Consider the following 21,640-nt stretch of genomic DNA (forward strand, 5'->3'; position numbering starts at 1 on the left):
TGGCTGGACGTCCTCCCATCACTCAATCAATGCTGAAACACCTTCACATGACAGGAGAGCTGGGCGCTCAGGGCAGGGCGTGCTGTGTGTCAATCAGGAAACCTGGAGGAGAGCCCAGCTGTTGTGCTGCCGTGTCCAGCCAGAGTAAAGTGGGCACAGACAGCTGGTCTGAGGGTGAGGAGAGGGAGCAGTGCTGTCTGTTGCCGAGGCGGAGCGGGCGAGGAGAGACAGGCTCCTCGAGCTCAGTCTTCAGGCCTCACACCACCCGATAAAGGTACGCTGGGAAAAAACAGCCTGTGATCCACATTGAAGAAGTTCAGTAGGCAGCTGCATCAGCATGCATAGGCTGCAAAGGAACAGGTGAAGGTTTATTCCATGCTGAAAGGAGAAGAAAAGAGTACGACACCTGAAGAAGGCTCCACAGCCAAAACGTTGTCTCTTGTCTTTTCCTTTCAGCGTGGAATAAACCTTCACCTGTTCCTTGACAGCCTCTGTCATTGTTACGGTTGCAGCTGGCGTCAATTAACCCTCATTATCCAATTTCCACTCCACACCTCTTCCTTCAATAAAACCCTCCCTTCACTCTGAGTCGCCGCTCAGTGTTAGGAATCTATCCGCCTCCTGAGCTCGCGTCTTTGTTTGCCTTTGACCATCGTAACGAAGACTCTCCTCGCCTTTCGCCTCGCCCCTCTCGGATTCGTTTGCCTCCCTGTCTTCTCCACCTGGATTCGACCCCCTCGCCCTGAACTACCGACCACTCCTCTGCCTCGCCCCTCTCGGACTCGCAGCCATTCGGGAGCTCCTGGAGACCCGCACAGGGCTCCTTATAACTCGCCGTGACAGTCATCCGCATTTCTCAGAGCCCAACCAGCATTTTACCCATTGTGACTAAGAGCTCAATGCAAGAACGAAACAGCTTCGATGGGCTAACAGGACAAAGCAAGAAACAAAGGGTCAGGGGGTCCATCGGTGTCCCCTGTACCGCTGTGACCTGTGTCTCCCACGCCTGACGTCTGCAGAGACATGATGCCCTCGTGACGCCCTCGTGAAGCAGGACCTTGCCTGTCTGTCACAGCACCAGCGCAGACCTCATACATATCCATACAGCATTACCGGGCTGGGAAATGCATGGCATTTTTACTTCTCCACGCTCTCTCACGCTTCAGTGCCCTCCCCAGCCCCCGCCGCGGGTCTCGCTGCCCAGGCACAGTCGCGGCCTTGTGCACAGCCCTGTCAGCCCCTGTCTGAGGGCGCAGGTGCTCAGAGCAGAGCCCCTGGCCTCGGGGGGTCCAGCATCGCAACGCCACCGGCCAAGGAGAGGGCCTGTCCCATAAAGCTCAAAATTCCCAAGGGCAGAGCAAAGCAGGAGAACCTAACGTAAAAGGTCAATGGCTGAGGAGGTGGCTCCCTTCCTCTCTGATGGAGATCAGACTCTCCTGCTTCTTCCTCTGTAACCTCAGTCACGACGCAGTGTAACTGAGCTGAACCCCGGCTTGCATGAGAACAGGGTGGGCGGCCACCCTACTTATTTGATAAACCAGGAACGGCGGCAAGGAGAGCAGGGAGAAGAGTGTCAGCCCACGCGTTCTGAACGGCTCTGCTGGCGGTCGAGTATTTCGAGTGTCATCAACCAGGGTTTGTGGAGAGAATCAATGGGCTCTTAAACTGATGCCCTATAACATGCAAATGAAAAGTCAATAGACATGCAACATATAATAGGCGAAGATGGATGGTGAGATTAACTCTGGGGCGTTCAGTTTCATTATTCGGGTGAAGCACCACAGAATGCATATCTATTGACTCTTGACTGATGATTTAACTGAATATCTATTAAGCCTCTTATTTAGGCCACTCAGAATTAAAGTGTTCTCTCCAGCCCAGTGCTAGATTTGTCACAGGCAAGAGACTCAATTACTTCCCTGAGCAGAGCAAATGGTCATTTGAATAATAATTCAGGAGTGCTTCGAGGGGGAGCCCTGTTTGTGAGAGGGACTGCGAGGTGGGGTGACTGACTGACCGTGGAGAAAGAGAGTTCATGGTCAGACACTGTGATTTCTTTCTTTTTTATTTAATTTGGATCAATCCATTTGCGAGTACTTCGATTCCTGTGATGGCCACTCAAATATTCACAGTCAAATCATCTTCCCCACTGCAAACCCACTGGGAACTGCCTATAGCACAGAGGGAAGCTGCAGATCCCACCGCTGACACCACACATTCAGAGGTGCCTGTAAAGTCACAGGGCTTGCTTTTGTGTAGCATCAGTCCTGACTAACTCTCACCTGCTGGCACACCATCACTTGGACAATCCTGGCCGGTCAAATAGAATACAAGAAGGATCAGCTACAGCTTCAAGTTCAGCTACAATGAACACCAGCAGGTGTGTGGGGTCCTCGCGACCCAGTTCTGGGAAGCAATAAGAAGTGTACCTCCAAAAATGACCTCACATAAACCAGGCAAAGCCTGGGGTACATATGAGCCTCTCCCAGGACCTATCTGTAGCGATCTTCCCTTTGTGACACTCACCCCCGATCAGCATGGTGCAGATGGAGAAGATCTTCTCTGTGTCGGTGTTGGCAGAGACATTCCCGAAGCCCACACTAGTCAGGCTGCTCAGCGCAAAGTACAAGGACGTCACATAAGAGCTGCGCACCGAGGGCCCGCCCCCTAGCTCCGCCCCAGATGTGTTCCATTGGCTGGAGGCCAGGGAGGCCCTGCCCACTAGCCCTGTGCCTGACGCGTTCCATTGGCTGGTGTTCCAGGACCCCCTCCCCGAATGCTCCGCCCCCGTGACGTTCCACTGGCTGGCGTTCGGCGAGGTCCCGCCCAGATCTGTGATGTGAGGGGAATCGGCTGTGCCCAGAAGTGGGGTCAAGGGTGTCAGAAAGTAGGGAGTCCCCAGGCGTTTCCCAAGCTCATGGAGCCAACCTGGGAGAAAGACAAGGAGGGCGAAAAAATAATTCAAATCAGTGTACCTGCACATGACCAGGATGCCCAAGCCATCCAGTGCATTCTGTCAAATTCAGTATCTTCCAACAAGCCCACATGCAAATATGTAAAAATAAAACTTTCAAGGGAATTTGCTTTGCCTGTGTAAGAAAGCTACTGTCAAGTAGACAGCAAGCGAGACAAATATTCACATATTATCACGCTTTTATCAATCAATAAAAGCATGCCTCATCGGCATGACTCAGAGCAGCAATAAGACAAATGAAAGACCGAATTCAAGGTATATGTGTCCTGGTATAACAACAGCACAGGTACGAGTCAAGCTCCTTCATTAGACTAGCTGAGCTGGGTGGAGTGGGCCGGCCCCTCTGCCCATCGACCGCCCCTGGGACTGGTTCAGCACGCTGTCAGGCCGCCTCCCTTCCCCAGCGTGGCACCCTCACGCCGGCTGAGACCTGCGCCCCGCAGCTCCCCCTTGTCACACAGTGACTGGGCCTCACAGCTGTGTGACCGGCAGCAGCTCCTGCCCTGCTCAGCCCCTGCGCGCATCCTGCTGCACAAATGCCACCCTACTGTGCCTCTGTCGGAGGGGCATAGATTGTGGGACCGGGAAACGTCTGCTGTCCAGTGCCTGCCTAGGACTTATTGTTGGTGGAGGCGTGGAATCGGGAGGGTGAGATGGAGGACTGCGCCTGTTCAGGCAGACCCTGAGGGAGGAGGGGGGCGATCTGGGTTAGTCAAGCCGACAGAAGAGTTGACAGAGCAGAGCGGACGCCACGGACGATTTCCACGCCTCGTCCTCTGGACGGGAGCTTGTCAGCGCTGCGCTGCCAGGGCTGTGACAGAGAGCGCAGCAGGAGCCAGGAAAGGCCTGTGTTACAAAGGTCCCCTGATGGAGACAGGGTAAGAGGAGCGCCAGGAAGCGATCTGTCGCGTGCTCTCATTTGCTGGGAGCTGAACTGCACAAATCTGTCTCTGTCTGGGGCACTCGTGGAAGCACTCAAAGACCAAGACTGAAGTGCAGAGACGACCCCAAGTCTGAGGAAATGAGATGCTGAATTTATTAAGGCTGTTCTAACTAGCAAGAGAGCACGTAGAGCAAGACCCCACTCGGGGCCCAATGGCGGGATCTGCGGGCTCTCTCATGTGTGTGAGAGTGTCTGGAGTGAGAAACCAAACTGAGGTCGGCACGAGGAGAGAGGGCAATCACGCTCACACACAACCCTCAAGCCAGAGGAAGAAAGGGACAAGTATCCCAAAGAAAGAAGTTTTACCGTGTTTATTCTTTCCCCAAAAGACAGATTTCGAGCTGCTGACTAGGCACCTACACACGGGGAAGCACATGAGGCTGGAGTCACACCCCATGAGAGGGAGGGGCCGATCTGAGGCAGGAGACACGCCCCTTTGTGTGGGGGTGGCGATCTGAGGCAGGAGACACGCCCATTTGTGTGGGAGGGGCCAATCTGAGGCAGGAGACATGCCCCTTTGTGTGGGAGGGGCCAATCTGAGACACGCCTCTCTGTGTAGGAGGGGCCAGTCTGAGACAAGTGACGCCCCTCTGGAGGCAGGAGTCTGTTCCTAGGACCTCTTCCAATCTCTCTCTGTCTGAGTGGCACGGACTCCAGATATTCCCAGGCAATGGCCCTTTCTTAAACACTTGAGCCCTAACAGCATGGCTGGACAGCTGGTTCCAGACTCCACTGAAGTGTTCACTGAAGAAGTAACCCCTAGAGGTTTCTTTTCTCCTTACTAAGGAGTTTTTGGTTCCTCTCCTCCGTTGTCTTCTGTTCTGTATTTACAACATGTATGGACATTTGCTTTGTTAAGCACCTTGGGGCAACCTTTTTGTGAACGGCGCTATATAAAAATAAACTGAATTGAATTGAACTACACTGAACTGACTGTCAGTGTCTCAGAGAGTGCTGAATACTTACACGAAGTCTCCTGGTAGTGTTCTCAGTCCAAGACTAAAGAGATTTAGATCTTTAAGTCTGTGAGTGTAGGACGCTCCTATCCGTCTGGGAATCTGGCCCTGACAGGGCCAGTTCTAGAGCGGTGATATCTGTTTTGGATCAGGGTGGCCTGTGCTGCTTCCCAAGCCCTGTTTGTGCTTTCAGCAACACGGAGCAACAATAAGACAAGAAGTGGCCTGACTCACAGAAACTCTTTGACCAGACCTGCATACGAACCGCCTTCCTTAATTATGTTGTAATTGATGTAACTGTCTCAATTACAGCCTGATGTGTCTGTCAACACGAGGGGGCTGCAGGAGAGGCTCCAGTTTGAGGGACATTTTGACTGTAAATTTCCATCTTCAGGGATGAGTGGCGGCACTTCTTTTCACAAAGGGTTGCGGGAGCGTGGATCCAGCAGCCCAGCCATGTCGCTAAAGTCCTTCCCTGCTGTCTTTCGGGCGACAGCTGCCCGAGACCCTCAGATCGATGGGGTTAGAGGGGCCGAACGGCCTCCTCCGGTTTGGAACCTCCCTTATGTTCTCATGAGCCGGATCTCAATCACAACATCAGAACAGGGAGGGCGGCCCTGGCCGGGACCGACACAGCTGCCCCCCGCGCTGATGGAGGGGCGCCCCAGAGCACCCCTCCAGGTCTCCCCGCTGCGCAGGGGCGTGTCGATGGGCCGGCCCTGGCAGCACAGCAGGGATCTGGACTGGACAGCCCAGGGGAAGACCAGCAGAGCCCCGCGCACCCCAACTCCGCCGGAGCGGGGTCCCTGCTCCACAACCAGAGGACGGGGGGGCAGGAGCTAGGCTCAGCACGAGGGGCGCGGGGCGGCACACTGACCGATGTCCCAGGAGCCGGGGGTGTTGCTCTCGATCTCCCTGCGGCCGATGAAGTACCAGACGCAGGCCATCCAGTGGGCCAGCAGGGCGAACATGGACATGAGCAGCGTGAGCACCACGGCGCTGTACTGCGAGTAGCGCTCCAGCTTCTGCAGCAGCCTCAGCAGCCGCAGCAGCCGCACCGTCTTCAGCAGGTGGACCCCGAAATACTGCACCCCAGATGGGCGGGGACAAGGGCAAGACAGGGGCAAAGTCAGGTCAACTCCAAACAGAGCAAGAGACGTCTCCGCAGCTCTCGATTTGCAGCAGAGACACACAGAGAGACTGACAGACTGGCACAGAGACAGACTGACAGACTGACACAGAGACAGACTGACAGACTGACACAGAGACAGATTGACATTCAGACTGACAGACTGACACAGAGACAGATTGACAGATTGACACAGAGACAGACTGACTGGCACACAGACAGACAGACAGACTGACTGGCACACAGACAGACTGACAGACTGGCACACAGACTGACACAGAGACTGACTGACTGGCACACAGACAGACTGACAGACTGGCACACAGACTGACACAGAAGACTGACAGACTGGCACACAGACTGACACAGAGACAGACTGACATTCAGACTGACAGACTGACACAGAGACAGATTGACAGACTGACACAGAGACAGACTGACTGGCACACAGACAGACTGACAGACTGGCACACAGACTGACACAGAGACTGACTGACTGGCACACAGAAGACTGACAGACTGGAACACAGACTGACACAGAGACAGACTGACATTCAGACTGACAGACTGACACAGAGACAGATTGACAGACTGACACAGAGACAGACTGACAGACTGACACAGAGACAGATTGACAGACTGACAGGATGGCACACTCACTGGCACACAGACTGACCGGCACACAGACAGACTGACAGACTGACACAGAGACAGACTGACAGACTGATAGGATGGCACACTCAAAGACTGACAGACAGACAAACTCTCTAGTACACAGACAGACTGACAGACTGGCACACAGCAGATTGACATACAGACTGACAGACTTTCTGACACACAGATAGACTGAAATATGAAGTGCTGTCAACCCACAAACGTACATGAATGCCCATCAGTCCACCACCGCCCCCCCAACTACTCACCACGCTGACGTTGAAGGCATAGAGCAGGTCAAAGGGCAGGGCGGCGATCAGGTCCACGAACAGCCAGGTGGTGGTGTAGTGCACACAGATGGACCGAGCGTCGTACACCACCTGGCCCGACTTACTCACATACGTGGTGCGGAAATTAAGCACAATGTCTGCAACATAGGAAGGACATCTCGGTCACCATCAGTCAACCTAAAGCCAGAGCACCATGTCGGGCAGGTGCTGCCCGCAGAGACGGCACATCTGGGCCAAACAAGGGCTGATGGACACTGCCCACTCGATGGGACAGGGTATCTATCTACTTGCATGGGAAAAGATCGTCTCAGGCAAACACGTCATTTGCAAGTGTTCCTGGTGTGAAGAGGCCTCTGCAAAGACTGAGTCAGAGTCGTTCAGATATGACTAGGTGACAGAGACAGCACACCTCTCTGCCCCCGAAGGGAGTGACTCAGACCACCTTCCGTGCAAAGGGACTGGATCTTCACTGTCTAAACTGGGTCTCGGGCCGGGCCAGGCCGTGCTCTGCCTGTGCGTCTTACCCAGCATGAAGAGGATCTCCACCAGGATGTCACTGACGCTGGGGGGGCTGCGGGAGGCGGAGCTCCCTTCGTCCCGCCCACCGGCCACCGTGAAGCACACGTTATAGGGCACGGTGACCGCCACGTAGAAGGTCGCCAGCAGAATCAGCCAATCCCAGCCGGCCTTGAACGTTCCGTAATGCAGGAGGATGAAGCGAGACTTCTGAATGGCTGCCACCTTGTACTCAGGGATGGGTGGCTTCTCCCCGAACACATTCTGGGTAAATCGAGAGGAACACATACGCACACAGACACACACGCACACACAGAGGTTAGAAAGCTAGCAGCAAGGCAGCGAGAATCATATGTGATCTTCTAATTGTTTCCAGGATCCTTGGTAACAGAAAACCCTCAGTTACTCAAGGGAAATAATTAAGAATTGAGTATATATAAAGTGCTGGTCGGTTACAATCCGCACAGTGGAATGGTTTGGAAAACCAGATGTCTGCCTGCACCTGTCCTGCGATTCTGAGATTCCAGCTGCAGGTGGTCAGTAACGACAAAAAGAATCTGAGCATGTGAGGACATGCTTGACTTGTGTCACTGCTCAAATCCTGCAGTTGAATCCTAAACTCTATATTGAATAGCCCTCTCCTTGCTCTGCTGAGGGTTTGGCACAGTTACACAGAGTTAAGTTCAATGCTGTTGTTACAATTGCATTTCGGAGACCGATGGAGAGACAGCTGTGTTTTGGGACTGGTGTGCAATGGAGTCGGAATGCGTCCCAAGAGGTTGGAGCAGCCCTGCATGTGGGGTGACACCACAACTGAGGGGGCACTGCAAGCCCCAAGTCCCAGTGCACAGCAGTCAATGTCACCCCTCTGCGCCCCCCGCTTGGGGAAAGCCAAGCTGTTCTGTTTGGACTCATCGGGGGCCCCTTGTGGTGTGTGTGCTGTGCTTTGGGTGGCACTTGGGTCTGCAATCTTACACTGAAGTCATCCTGAGTCATGTCGCCCCAGTCCACCGTCATAGCTGATTCTAGAGAGTGAACTGTGATACCCCGGCCTGCTCACTGGAGAGCTCAGCACGAGCTACTGCCACCGTTGTGCTCACATTTCTTATCAGGCCTTAGGCAAGTTGCTGGGCAATTGCTGCTTGAAATTTGTGTTTGCAATGCTGACTCCTAGGCCAATTGCCAGGTGTAGCTTTGCGAGCAGGACTGCCTGCAGCACTGCTGAGAGAGATTGAGCAAGAGGCTCCTGATCTTCCTGCTTTTACAAACTGCAGTTATCATTCAATGTCACCCTCCTTGCTTTTGCCTGGATCACCAAAGGGCTCACAGATAAAGCTCAGGAACTCTTTCCTCATTTTAAAACAATTTTAAATTCCCATTAAGTGTTATCTGTAAGAAATCGACAAGTGCAGATTTGAAACTGCTGATAGCAAGTGCTGCTAGTGATAATTTGAGTTGTTTGGCTGCCCTAATGTGACCTTCACTTGCCTGTATCAACATCTCTCGCCAGCCTCAGGCCTTTGAAACACAAAGACAAAGAAATAGGTAGTCTAAGGCAGATTTTAAGTGGATGGACAAGCAGGATGCATCTGATAAGCAAATCTAGCTGCTGTGAGAGTGAGAGAGTATGGAAACACCTGCTGTCGTGGATATGTCTGAGGGTGAACAGACACTCCGAGTGCAGGGGTGTGTGAGGATGAACAGACACACCGGGTACCTGGGAGTGTGAGGCCAAACAGACACACAAGGTGCCTGGGAGTGTGAGGGTGAACAGACACACTGGGTGCCAGGAAGTGTGAGGGTGAACAGACACACCGGGTGCCTGGGAGTGCAAGGGTGAACAGATACTCCAAGTGCCAGGGAGTGTGAGGGTGAACAACACTCCAGGTTCCGGGGAGTGTGAGGGTGATCAGACACACCAGTGCAGGGAAGTCTGACGGTGAACAGACACACCGGGTGCCGGGGAGTACGAGGGTGCACAGACACTCCAGGTGCCGGGGAATTTGAGGGTAAACAGACACACCGGGTGTCGAGTGCGAGGCTGCTCACATTGTTGAGCTTGAGCTTGCTCTTGTCCTGTTTCTGCAGGTGTCCGGACAGATGGTACAGCACGGCGCGGCTCCGGCGGCGGTTGGCATTGAACGCCGGGGGCCGCGTGACGCGGTGGACCTCCAGCCCTGTCTCTTCATCTGGGGGCCAGAAGGAAGCACAGGTCAGAGGCTAAACTGTAGAATCGCCGTAGAATCACAGCCGGCAGGGAAGCACACTGAATCTAATTACACCAAGGCAGGAAGGGAGAACACACAGAAGCACTGAGAAAGCAAGGCCACTCCGTGGTACGAGCACAGGAAAATGGGTGCAAAATGGACTTTCGGGTGGGGTGAATTACAACAGGTGATCTTAACTGACCTGTAGCTCAGTACTAAATATAAAGATGTCTCTAGAGCCCACAGCTGCCTAACCCTCATCCCCCCACCTCTGTTCCCAATGTTCCAGGTGCTCCTCAATAATCTAGTTGATTTGCAGCACCAGGACATATTGAATTACTGGTTGAAGCAATGTACTGGGCTGGTCTCCCACCCCCTTACTGCACAACAGTGTTTTTCTTTCTTCCCCTCTCTCTATTGCTGCCTCCATTTCCCTTTCCTTTCCTCTGCGTCCCTCCATTCTTGACCTTCCCTGTTTTTCTCTGCGCTCCACGGGTGCAGGTGTGTGTGTGTGTGCTGAGCTGCCCCATGTCTCCCTCTAGCTTCAGTATGTTCACCCCTGTTGTTTGTAAGGCATCCAATTAGCTCCGCAATACCGTGTTCCCACGCTGTGAGAGCCAGCAGCCATTGTGTGAGTGGCAGGGACGACAGGCGGCCTCCCAGCTGAGCGATCCTGAGCTAATGCTGCTGTCAACTCACACAGCCCCACCGGGAGTGGAGGAGAGAGGGGGGGGAAGAGAGGAGGGAGAGAAAGATGGGATAGCAGAGAGCGAAGTATCGGGTAAGGGTGGGAGACAAACAAGGAGAAACAGACTCTGATTTGAGAAACTGGGAGAGACAGGAAGACTTGGGTGTCTGGAGAGGACAGGCTTCAGTGCCCTCTGATTAGTCACAGACACTGGCGACACAGGCAGACCTGCTGTCCAGAAAGGACAGACTCAATGACCACAGCCTGGACACAGACACTGGACACAGGTACACCTGACTGTCCAGAAAGGACAAACTCAATTCCCACAGCCTGGACACAGACACTGGACACAGGTAGACCTTACTTTCCAGAGAGGACAGGCTCAGTGACCACAGCCTGGACACAGACACTGGACACAGGTAGACCTGACTGTCCAGAAAGGACAAACTCAATTCCCACAGCCTGGACACAGACACTGGACACAGGTAGACCTTACTTTCCAGAGAGGACAGGCTCAGTGACCACAGCCCGGACACAGACACTGGACACAGGTAGACCTGACTCTCCAGAAAGGACAAACTCAATTACCACAGCCTGGACACAGACACTGGACACAGGTAGACCTGACTGTCCAGAGAGGACAGGCTCAGGGACCACAGCCTGGACACAGACACTGGACACAGGTAGACCTGACAGTCCAGAGAGGACAGGCTCAGGGACCACAGCCTGGACACAGACACTGGACACAGGTAGACCTGACTGTCCAGAGAGGACAGGCTCAGTGACCACAGCTCGGACACAGACACTGGACACAGGTAGACCTGACAGTCCAGAGAGGACAGGCTCAGTGACCACAGCCTGGACACAGACACTGGACACAGGTAGACCTGACTGTCCAGAGAGGACAGGCTCAGTGACCACAGCCCGGACACAGACACTGGACACAGGCAGACCTGACTATCCAACGAAGACTGGCTGTGCTCCCACTGCCAGCAGGGAGAAACAGAGACAGAGATGTACTTTCTGTTACACTGCAAGAAATAGGTAGGGATTAGACAAACATTCTTCCCCAAAATCACCAACGAAATCCCACTCCTGCCGGAATCAGAACAGCTCCCGAACCTGCCGGAGGAGGGGAGGGGGGAGGGAACTCAACAGAGCTGCAGCCCAGTGTGTGATCTCCTGTCACAGCCGGAGGAGCAGACAATAAGCCTCTCAAACAATAATAATATGATGTTGTCATTCTAAAGGCTTGTAAATGTTTTTGCTAATTAATATGGCTTTGGCAGCCCTGTCATTCTTCGATCCTGCCAATGAAGCGCCGAGGAGGTGGATCTGAGAGAGGACCGCGAGAGCGAGGCAGACCGGGGGAGACGCGGCGAGAGGCAGGCGGAGAGGGGGCGAGGAAGGGAGGCAGGCCGGGCGAGAACGCGGGAGGGAAGGCAGGAGAGGAACAATGGCTGCGCGTGGGAGAGATGCAGCCACAGTGGCAGGCTGAAACAGAGAAGCAGCTGGGGAGATGGAGAGGAGAAGCAGAGTGGAGGACAGAGCAGGGTACTGCCACGCGGAGGGCTAGTCAGGGTGATGAAGGACATAAGGCCCTCTGCTGCCCTGCTGCTGCCCTGAATGGGGCTGTGTAGCCTGGTGTGTGGCCCTGCATCCAGACAGGCGTGTCACCCTTTGTCTTGCTGTGCATGTCAATGAATGAATTGAATACTGCAAGCGTACGTACACTAACAAGACCAGCAAATCAGATTAAATCTGCGGTGCTAGTGAGAAGTGAGAGTGAGCCAGCTGGAGGTCTTTGTTTCTAACAGAATTTCTCAGTGCCTGGACGTTAAAATGGAGAAAAGGCATGCACACCCACAGCTAACAAGGCGCTGTCCAATGGAAGCTTATTAGAAACACTTCAAGAGCCAAAAAAATGACAAAACAAGCCTTTGTCAGGTTTCTCTCCCAGTGCCTCAGCTCTAACCACTAGCCCACACTGCCTCCCTCTCTCTCTCTCCCAGTGCCTCAGCTCTAACCACTAGCCCACACTGCCCCCTCTCTCTCTCCCAGTGCCTCAGCTCTAACCACTATCCCACACTGCCTCCCTCTCTCTCTCCCAGTGCCTCAGCTCTAACCACTATCCCACACTGCCTCCCTCTCTCTCTCCCAGTGCCTCAGCTCTAACCACTAGCCCACACTGCCTCCCTCTCTCTCTCCCAGTGCCTCAGCTCTAATCACTAGCCCACACTGCCTCCCTCTCTCTCTCCCAGTGCCTCAGCTCTAACCACTAGCCCACACTGCCTCCCTCCCTCTCCCAGTGCCTCAGCTCTAACCACTAGCCCACACTGCCTCCCTCTCTCTCTCCCAGTGCCTCAGCTCTAACCACTAGCCCACACTGCCTCCCTTGCTCCCTGTGCCTCTCTCACCAGTTTCTGGGCCTTGCTCTGGGTCCTGCTGTGTCTTGTTGTCAGTGATGTCCTTGTGGGAGACCAGGAACAGCACCACCTCCCCTTTCTCGTTCTTTATGGGCACGATGTCCAGCAGGCACCAGAACTGCGCACCTGAGGGAGGGAGGAGGAGAGAGGAGGTTTAAACCGGGGCTCATTTGTATAAGGAAGACATAGCAAATCTTTTCCTAAAGGTTCCTGTCACTTCCATCTAGCTGCAGTATACACCAGTACTCAGTGTCTAGCTGCACATGTACTGTACTGTATCTATATAGCTGTGCAACTATCTACAGACATGTGCGAACTTGGCTGTCTGCACTCTCTTTGTTCACATGCAGGTTTAAAGCATCATTCCCGGTTCTCATGGAGAGGCGCAGCTTGTCAGAGCTAACGGTCTGCTCTGCCTTGCGATTGCGGAGTTATTCCGATTATTCGGGCAAGTGGGGGAAACAGCCCAGTCCGCGTTTATTAAACAGGTCGTTTGGAAAATGGCAAATTCAAAAAGGAAAACTGGTGCCAAATTTAAAAAGAGGCTTATTCTGGAGCACCAGGCGTGCGTTCTTGTCTGTATTAAAAAGCCTGGTAAACTGATCATAGAAAAGACATGCTTAATGAACAACAGCCCCCACACTCCTCCTTAGGAGGCTTATTAAAATAATCACAGGAACTTGCTTCTCCTGCACCTTACAAAACCTGATATTTCAGGAACTGTTCGGTGAAGCTCTTAGAAGGAAACAGCTAATTGCATGAGACAGCAAAGCCGTTTTGATACCTTACTTTGCCCATAATGAAGGGAGAAAGTGGCAAGTGTGTTTTCAGTGAAGATAATGTCATTAGGGAAAGGGATCAGCGAGGCACTCCAGATGAAGAGGCTGTAATGGGCTCGCACACGATCGGTTTCCTGATGGCAGCAGCAGTGAGACTAATTGCAATCCGCAGAGAGAAGCTAATGAAGGTGCACGACAGAGTCCACCGAGGGGCGGCGCGGAAGGAGGGGCCTTTCACCTGTCACCTGTAGCCGAAACAAAGTGAGAGCAGTTCTCAGGAAATTGCAACTTTGTTTCTGGCACAGGTGCTTAAGAGCTCAGTCTGATTTCAGGTGCAGGTGATGTACTGTAGCACTCAGTTTGATTTCAGTCTGATCCGGGTGCAGGTGATTGGGAACTTTGTCTGATTTCAGGTGCAGGTGATTGAGCACTTTGTTTGATTTCAGGTGCAGGTGATCAAGAGCTCAGTCTGATTTCAGGTGCAGGTGATTAAGAGCTCAGTCTGATTTCAGGTGCAGGTGATTGAGAGCTCAAACTGATTTCAGGTGCAGGTGATTGAGAGCTCAATCTGATTTGAAGTGCAGGTGATTTAGTGCTCAGTCTGATTTAAGGTACAGATTATAGCTACAGGAAATGAGGTGGAAGAAGACCTTGATCAGGAAGGAAGCCTGCCTCAGTGCAGAATCACTGTTGAAAGATCCCAAGGGAAGGACTCTGTGGAGAACGTTTCTTCGGTTTTCAATATGCTGCCTTCAAAAGTTCATTTCTGTTGCTGAGCGGGCCGTAGTGAAATACATTTTTCATTTTTATAATGTTAGTCCAGACATGTCTGACTGGGAGTTTGATTTTGTACTTAATTTGATTTGTAAATCATAAGTGAGAAATTCAAGTAAATCATATCTGAGAAAGTACTTGTGCAACAGTGGCAGTGAGTTGTTTCTGACTGTAAAGAGAAGTCATACACAGCCATTCCTGGGATAGCAGTAACATGGTACAGTACATCTCATCTGAAGTCAAGAGCAAACACAAGGTTGCTGTGGGTTGTCAAAACATATTAACCTATATGTTTCACGTTGGCTTCACTCCTCATATGCTGTGAACCCAATAATTATTTCTGGAGCTGCTTCTGGTTCTCTGTGTAAATGATACACAACTGGTTTCCAGTACATAATAACTAATAATAATAATTACTTTTATTTATAAAGCACCTTTCCAAACCGCTGTACACGAACACTGTACATCATGAATAAAGAAAAAGGCAAAAAATGTACAATAAATTAAATGAAGGAAAAAACAAAACAAAACAAGAGCATACGGGTTTTTACAGACAGACGGCAGGCAATCAGGTGTAGACCTTGTTAAAAGTGTCAGTTTCCAGTTTACATTTGAAGAGAGTTCAAGAAGTTGTCTCTCGTAAAGACTGAGGAAGGTCATTCCACAATACTGGAGCCAGTGTCATGCTTCATGCATTAAAGATTCCCACAGGAACAGATTATTACACAGGCAGCTGAAAAACTAGCCTCTCCACTACCCCAGATCACACTCACTTTTCTAGCCTCTCATGGTCTGTGTCTGTCTCTCTCAGTCTATCTGTGTTTCTCCGGTTTGGTCTCTGTCTCTCCTGGTGTCTGTCTGTCTCTCTGGCTCTCTATCTGTGTTTCTCTAACGCGGTCTCTGTTTGTCTGTCTTGGTCTCTGTTCTGTCTTTTCCTGTCTCTCCTGGGCTCTGTCTTTGCCTGTCTCTCTGTGTCTCTGTCTCCATCAGTTTCTCTCAGCCTCTGCCTCTCGCTCTCTCCTTCTCTCTCTCACCACACTTCTTGTAGAAGACGACCTCGGCCTTGAACTCTCTGCGGTCATCCAGAGCCCCCTGGATCTGCGTCGTCAGCTGGCTGCTCGTCTCGGCGCCGTACAGGAAGTGACACGCGCAGCTCTTCTGCATCAGCTCCGCCCGGGCGTAGCCCGTCAGGTCGCAGAACCCGTCCGAGCAGTACACAATCGGGTACAGAGACTGGACCTGTGCGTTGCCCAGGACGAAGTTACTGTCTGAGAGAGGAAAGAAGAGACGGAAAAGGAGTGATCAAATCCAATCCCAGAATTCCCCTTCCTTCCAATCCTATGGGAGAAGGGAGCTGGACAGAGCTGCAGCCCAGTGAGGCTGTCTCACAGCAGCAGACACAGCACCAGCTCCACGGTGATTTAAATGTGCTGCCAGTTATTGCTTTGGCAGCACTGTAGTTCAACGGTCACACCAATAAAGTTCTTTTAATTTGAATTTGAGGACTAACAGAGGAGCATAAGAAAGGTTCCCAACAAGAAGAGGACATTCTGCCCATCTGGCTGGGTTGTTTAATTCATCCTTCAGTCGGAGGAACTGTCTTCGACAGCATGGCTGAGCCCTCTTGTCTAATGTGCTTTATTATTTCAAGCTTTGCCAAAGTTCTAAATTGTTCAGACCTCTTTTACGCTCCCTTAAACCTATGTTCTTGTTGCCGTGCGGCATTGCTTTTGTTGCTGAAATGAAAAATTGCTAACAGCCATCATGCCTGGGAAGCTGTGATGTGAGAAAAAGCTAATTGGATTATTTATTATACCCCGCCTTTTACTTCTGTAGAAAGCGTCGCTAAGGTAATTTTGCATTAAGAATGGGGAACAGTGAAAAGAAATACAGGACAATAAGGGCTGTATGCCTGGCTGAGTGTGACAGATTCACAGAAAGAGAGAGAAAGTGACCAGATAGATCGGGACAGCATGAATGAGTGAATATGAGTGAGGGGCAGTGCCGAGGAAGAGCAGCACCTAACTTGTTCAAGGGAACAGAGGGATCAATAAAATGAATCATTTATTGGATAAGCATGGGCCTTTCATACAGAAAATAAACAGGATCACTGATCCAGGTTGGGTATAACGTACCATTAAAAACAACTGCTTAAGAAATATTCAAGTCGGATGGTAAAATAAATTCAATCACTGTTAGCGAGCCGCACACTTCTGTTGACTTAATTAAAAAATAATCATTTGCAGAACCCATCAAAGCCCGGGTTGCTAGAGGTGAGGCTGTAATTGAATCCCTCGGTTCTCAAAGCAAAGCATTAAGAAGCATTTCTGTGGCTGTGCGATAGCGCTGTGTGAATACTAACTCTCCTCCCTCCTGGGTGAGAGAGAGAGAGAGGGGGCAAGGCAGGACAGCAGCCCCGCGCTCTGCAGGGGCAGAGAGGGAGGGAGAGGGGCTCGGGGGGGAAGTCAGAAACAAGCAACAAGGAGAAGACAAGTCTTTCTGCACCGCAAGAAGGAAGCTCCACCATGTTAACCCATCTGCAAAAATCAGAATATTCAAAAGTGGATTCCAACCCACAGACCTGAGCGTCCAGACAAAACAGGCTCAATTATCACAGCCAGGCCACAGACACTGGACACAGACAGACCTGACTGTCCAGAGAGGACAGGCTCAGGGACCACAGCCTGGCCACAGACACTGGCCACAGACAGACCTGACTGTCCAGAGAGGACAGGCTCAGGGACCACAGCCTGGCCACAGACACTGGACACAGACAGACCTGACTGTCCAGAGAGGACACACTGTCCTGTGCTCACACTGGCAGGGTGAAGTGAAGACTGCACTACAAGAAATACTTAAGGATTATACAAGCAATGTTCCCTAAAATAACACATCAAATCCTAGTATTCCCACTCCTGACAAAATCAGAGCAGGCTGTCTCCTGTCATCTCTTCAGTCGAACACTACTGCCTGCACTAATGCACTGTTTGCATGGTCTACCCTGTTTTTTTCACTACTACTATATATTAATTGTTCTCCACAGCATATTGTTCTGTTGTTATTATTTATTATGTTTGTAATGTACTTTTTACATTGTATGGTGTGGTCTGTTGTAGACAACAGTGTGAAAAAGAGTTCTAAGGTACTGTACATGTACATAAGGCAGTAAACTCTATTCTACCATCTACTGTACAAGAGACAGGGGTCTAACCTGCTCCTGGTCAAGCAGGGAAGAGAGACCAGCCAGATTTTAATACTTCCTACCTCATTTAATACTGATTGCACAGCGGGTCATTCGGATTATTAATTTTATCTATTTTATTTGAGCATTCTGGCAAGAAACGACCCCCGAGGAACGTTTAGAGCTCTGTGCTGGAGAGCGGCCAGGAATGTGTGCTATCTTCTTCCTGGTTTCATCAGGGCAGGGCAGGGCTGCCTCTTCCACAACAAGGCCAGCCCCCACGCTGTCCCTCACTGACCCCCCCATCACAGCCAGAGGGCGGGACACCACAGCTCCACCCCCAAGTGGTGGGCGATGAGAACTGCGCCTCACAATGCTCAGCCCTTGGGACCGACGGCAACAGCAGTCTAGTTGCGGACGTGCTGAGCAGTAGCCAGTAGTGGCCGAGCTCTGGTCTGCTCCAGAAGAGGGTTGTGTCAGTACGATCTGGGCTCTGCATCCATGCCCCACAGCCTCACTGGGTTATACTCAATATCCAGGTGGGCTGGATATTTCCAACGCATCCGGCCCACCTGTGCGAACGTCACGTTTTTTAAGAAGAAGCATTTACATTAAAGAAGTATTTACCAAAATCTCTTACTGCACAGGCTAGTTGTTATTTTCAGTCCCTGGGGAGTTCCATGGGCACAGAACCTTCTGCAGAAGCAGTTAGAAACTCTAGATATGCAGTGTATGCTCCCATTCTGGTTGTAAGATCATTTTCCTGCTGAGATCTGGTGCTACAGCAAAGCACCATCACCAGGCTCTCAGCAGTCATTAGGCAGATGTTGCCGAAGCCGCTCTCCAGAGACCTGTGTCTGACAACTGGGGACATTCAGGAGCTACATTAGCAGGTGTGTCAGACTGAGAGGCCCCAGTGAGCCCCAAGGGACAGAGACTCTTGTTGCACTTCATAGACACGTACACACTCATATGCACATATGCAAATAGTGAGGCAGATACACAATCATAAACACTTATTGACACACACATGCACAGACGCGCACATGTACCCACGCACTCATACATGCATACTGTATGCACACACAGACACACACAGATGTGTATATACTGTAGATGCACGCACAGACACACAGACACAAATGAACGCACACACACACACAGATACACAGACACAAATGAACACATACCCACACCCATTATGTCATCTGTTGAATTTGAGGTGCTGCAGATGATTAAGAGCTAAACCCTCTGAAGGCAAAAGGTCTGGTGCTCCCAGGACCAACAACAGCTGGCTGTTTCATTCTGACGAGTGACTACCTCACCGCACCGTAGCACCCCCTACCACTAGGGGGCAGTAGCTACCACCACTGTTTGCCCTTCCTGGGCTCTATGGTGCCGTCACCTCCGCGTCCTCCTCGCGGCCGCTGGTGCACTCTCCCCAGCTGGGGAGCTGGGGAGGCGACAGGCCAGGTGTCTTGGGGAGCAGGAAGTACGAGTCCTCTCAGAGGAGCAGTAACAACAACAGAGAGGCCCAGGGAGAGCGCTGAGCCCGCGGGGCTGCTCTCGCTCGCAAGCGGCCTTGTGCTCTTCAGCCGGGCCTGTCCAAGGGGCTGGTGTTCCGCTCCGGCCTGCAGCAGGCCTGCTCCCCCCCGGCGTTTCGATCCACAGGCCAGGAGCCAGCAGATACACACCGCTGCTTTAAAACAGCCACAGGCCGGGGCTGTAAGGTTAGGAAATCAGAGCGCAAGCCGCCGTTTGACCTGATAACAGTCAGGTCATGACATCTGAGTGTCAATCAGCTTTTTGTTGGGAATCACAACACCGCTTGACCCATGTACATTTAAAAAAATTGACACCAGCTTCAAACTAAATTTGAATTTAAACTTTGAAAGAACGGTGAAACCCGGAGACCTGGAGGCGCTTGGTCTGGGACACACATCCCCCGGATGAGGCTGGGTGGATCAGCACGGCACTGAGATCATCGGATCAGCACGGCACTGAGATGAAAACGAACAGAACCCCCCGGGAGTCCGGGAGCCTCAGGTCACCGGGGGCAGGGAAGGGCCACAGTGGGACACATGTGACTGGGGACATCCACCCAGAGGGCCGGGCTTGCGGACCAGGGAGAGGCTAGGCCCTGCCCTTTGAGCACGCGGATCGGGAGGCAGAGGGTGAGGCTGGACTGACCCTGCACCGAGACCCGCAGCGCTGTGAGACCCAGACAGGCGGCGGACACCAGCATGCCTGGGGGCCACAACGGTGACCGGAGAAGGTCAGAGGTCGAGCCAGGTCAGGGATGCTGGGACATCAGGGCCTCATCCCTGGACCTACAGTATATTAGGAAATACTGCCGACATCATAGGGAAATGTGTGTAAGCCGCGGGACGGCTGTCCTCACTAGCGGTCACGCTGTGGAATAAAACCCTCTGGTTCGGAGGCCTCGTCTCGGGTCACAATCTTGCCCAGGGGAGCCTGGGAGTCGTAAAGCTAGATAACCGGCCCATGGAGCTGCTGCCTCAATAAAGCCGTAGGTTTTCCGTACTCCTGTGTCCTCATCATCCCAGCTACGGCACCCTGTCCGACGGTTTTAAAACAGAAGCCCTTGCAGTACTGTGTCGAAGTCTCCCGAGCAGTAGGGGGCAGTGTTGCGGGCAAGCCCGTGTGCGACTGGACTTCAGCCTTGATTCGTTAAAGAAGGGGGCGCCCCCTGTGGTGCCCTCGGGGTGAGTGACGAATAATCGTTCCCTTTGGAGCGGTTTTGGAGGGTGTAGGGCTCATATTCCCACTTCCAGCACTTGAGAAACAGTTTCGCTTTACTGATCGGCAAAAGCTCGCTGATCCCTCCTGCGCTGTTAGGAATATATATATTTTTTGTATTTATCCGCCCATCTCTGATGTCCTCCTGCGCGCGGCGAGCCAGCTTAAAGCCCCGCGCTCTAGAAACATGACAGGCGGCTGGGGAGCAGGCGCTCAGCCCGGATCCCCCCGCCTCTGCAAGTCTCCCGCTGCCGGTTTTCCCTTCCCTCTCTGCGCCGCGCTTTGATGGATGATTCTCCTCCCCGCTGGCGGGCATCTTCGAGTCATCGATCCATCAATCGATAGTGCCGCTAATCGCCCCTACAGGGCTCGGGCGCTCATCACATGCAGATGCGCCGTTCGAGTGGGGGGGGGGGGTGTCCGCGAGCCACCGTTAATCACCGCCGCGCGGCCCCGCGGGGTAGCTGTTAATCCCCTTAATAAAGGCAGCGCCGGCGGAGTGCTCCAGAGGACAGGTGCGCGCAGGGCGAGGGACGGCGGCTGCCTCATGACCCGTTTCTCGCACCAGCCCCGGCATGAGTACGGACCGCGGGCAAAACGGCTTGCCTGAAACCGCGGGCGAGCGCGGAGAAGGGCCGTGTCGGACACGCCGCGCCGGGGGGGGGCAGGGCTGGAAAGAGGGGATTTATTTCTGCTTTCACTTATTGCGTTTCCTGAACGTGCCGCCATGAAGCCCCAAACAGCAGAGAGGCCAGACAAGAGTACACGACTGGAGGCGCGAGCGAGGACGTCCGTCCGGCGAAGAGAGCTCAGATCAGACGCCCGGCCTGAGCCAGGAATTCTGCCAGGTTTATTCCTGGGTCACTGCAGGGAAGCGGACAACCACAAGCTAACGAGCTGAGCCCCTGACACTGTGCAATCAACAGGCCAGAAGCCTTCCCTTGCCTAAACTGGACCCCTGCGTGCTTCCTGTGTGCATGTTTGCACAGGGATTTGGGGTGCAGCATCAGATTACGTTCATGGTACTATAGGGTATGGTGTTATGGGGCAACACATTGAGGGGCTCCCAGCTCCTAGCTGCTGGCATTGATCCCTGACTGGATCATCAGCACTGCGGGTGGAGCTTGCATGCTTTTCCCAGTGCCATGCGGGTTTCCTGTGGGTTTACTCCCACCTCCCAAAGACGTGCTCAACTTCAGCCTCTCCACTGATCGAACCCCAAGGAGCTGAGGGTCAAGGTTCAAGCCTGTTCCAAAGCCAGCGTCTACAATACAGACGAGACCGTGAGGTAGTGTGAGCCTGTGCTTTCACCCCCCAAAGACATCTCTGGCCTCGTTACTAGTGCAGCATCGTGAGACTCCAC

General features: G+C 52.6%; 1 protein-coding gene across 1 annotated transcript in view; it reads right to left on the bottom strand.

Moving 5' to 3' along the window:
• The window catches only part of kcnh3 (potassium voltage-gated channel, subfamily H (eag-related), member 3), a 73,682-nt gene that overhangs the window by 20,825 nt on the left and 31,217 nt on the right, over positions 1–21,640 (bottom strand). The window contains exons 2-8 of the mRNA XM_069196448.1: positions 15,371–15,604; positions 12,775–12,909; positions 9,512–9,651; positions 7,471–7,726; positions 6,926–7,083; positions 5,751–5,958; positions 2,527–2,928 (exon numbers count right to left, since the gene is read on the bottom strand). Of these exons, the coding sequence (XP_069052549.1) occupies positions 2,527–2,928; positions 5,751–5,958; positions 6,926–7,083; positions 7,471–7,726; positions 9,512–9,651; positions 12,775–12,909; positions 15,371–15,604 (1,533 nt within the window). The remainder of the gene's footprint in view (positions 1–2,526; positions 2,929–5,750; positions 5,959–6,925; positions 7,084–7,470; positions 7,727–9,511; positions 9,652–12,774; positions 12,910–15,370; positions 15,605–21,640) is intronic.

The sequence above is a fragment of the Lepisosteus oculatus genome, chromosome 12 (genome assembly GCF_040954835.1).
Source record: "Lepisosteus oculatus isolate fLepOcu1 chromosome 12, fLepOcu1.hap2, whole genome shotgun sequence".
Taxonomy (NCBI): Eukaryota; Metazoa; Chordata; class Actinopteri; order Semionotiformes; family Lepisosteidae; genus Lepisosteus; species Lepisosteus oculatus.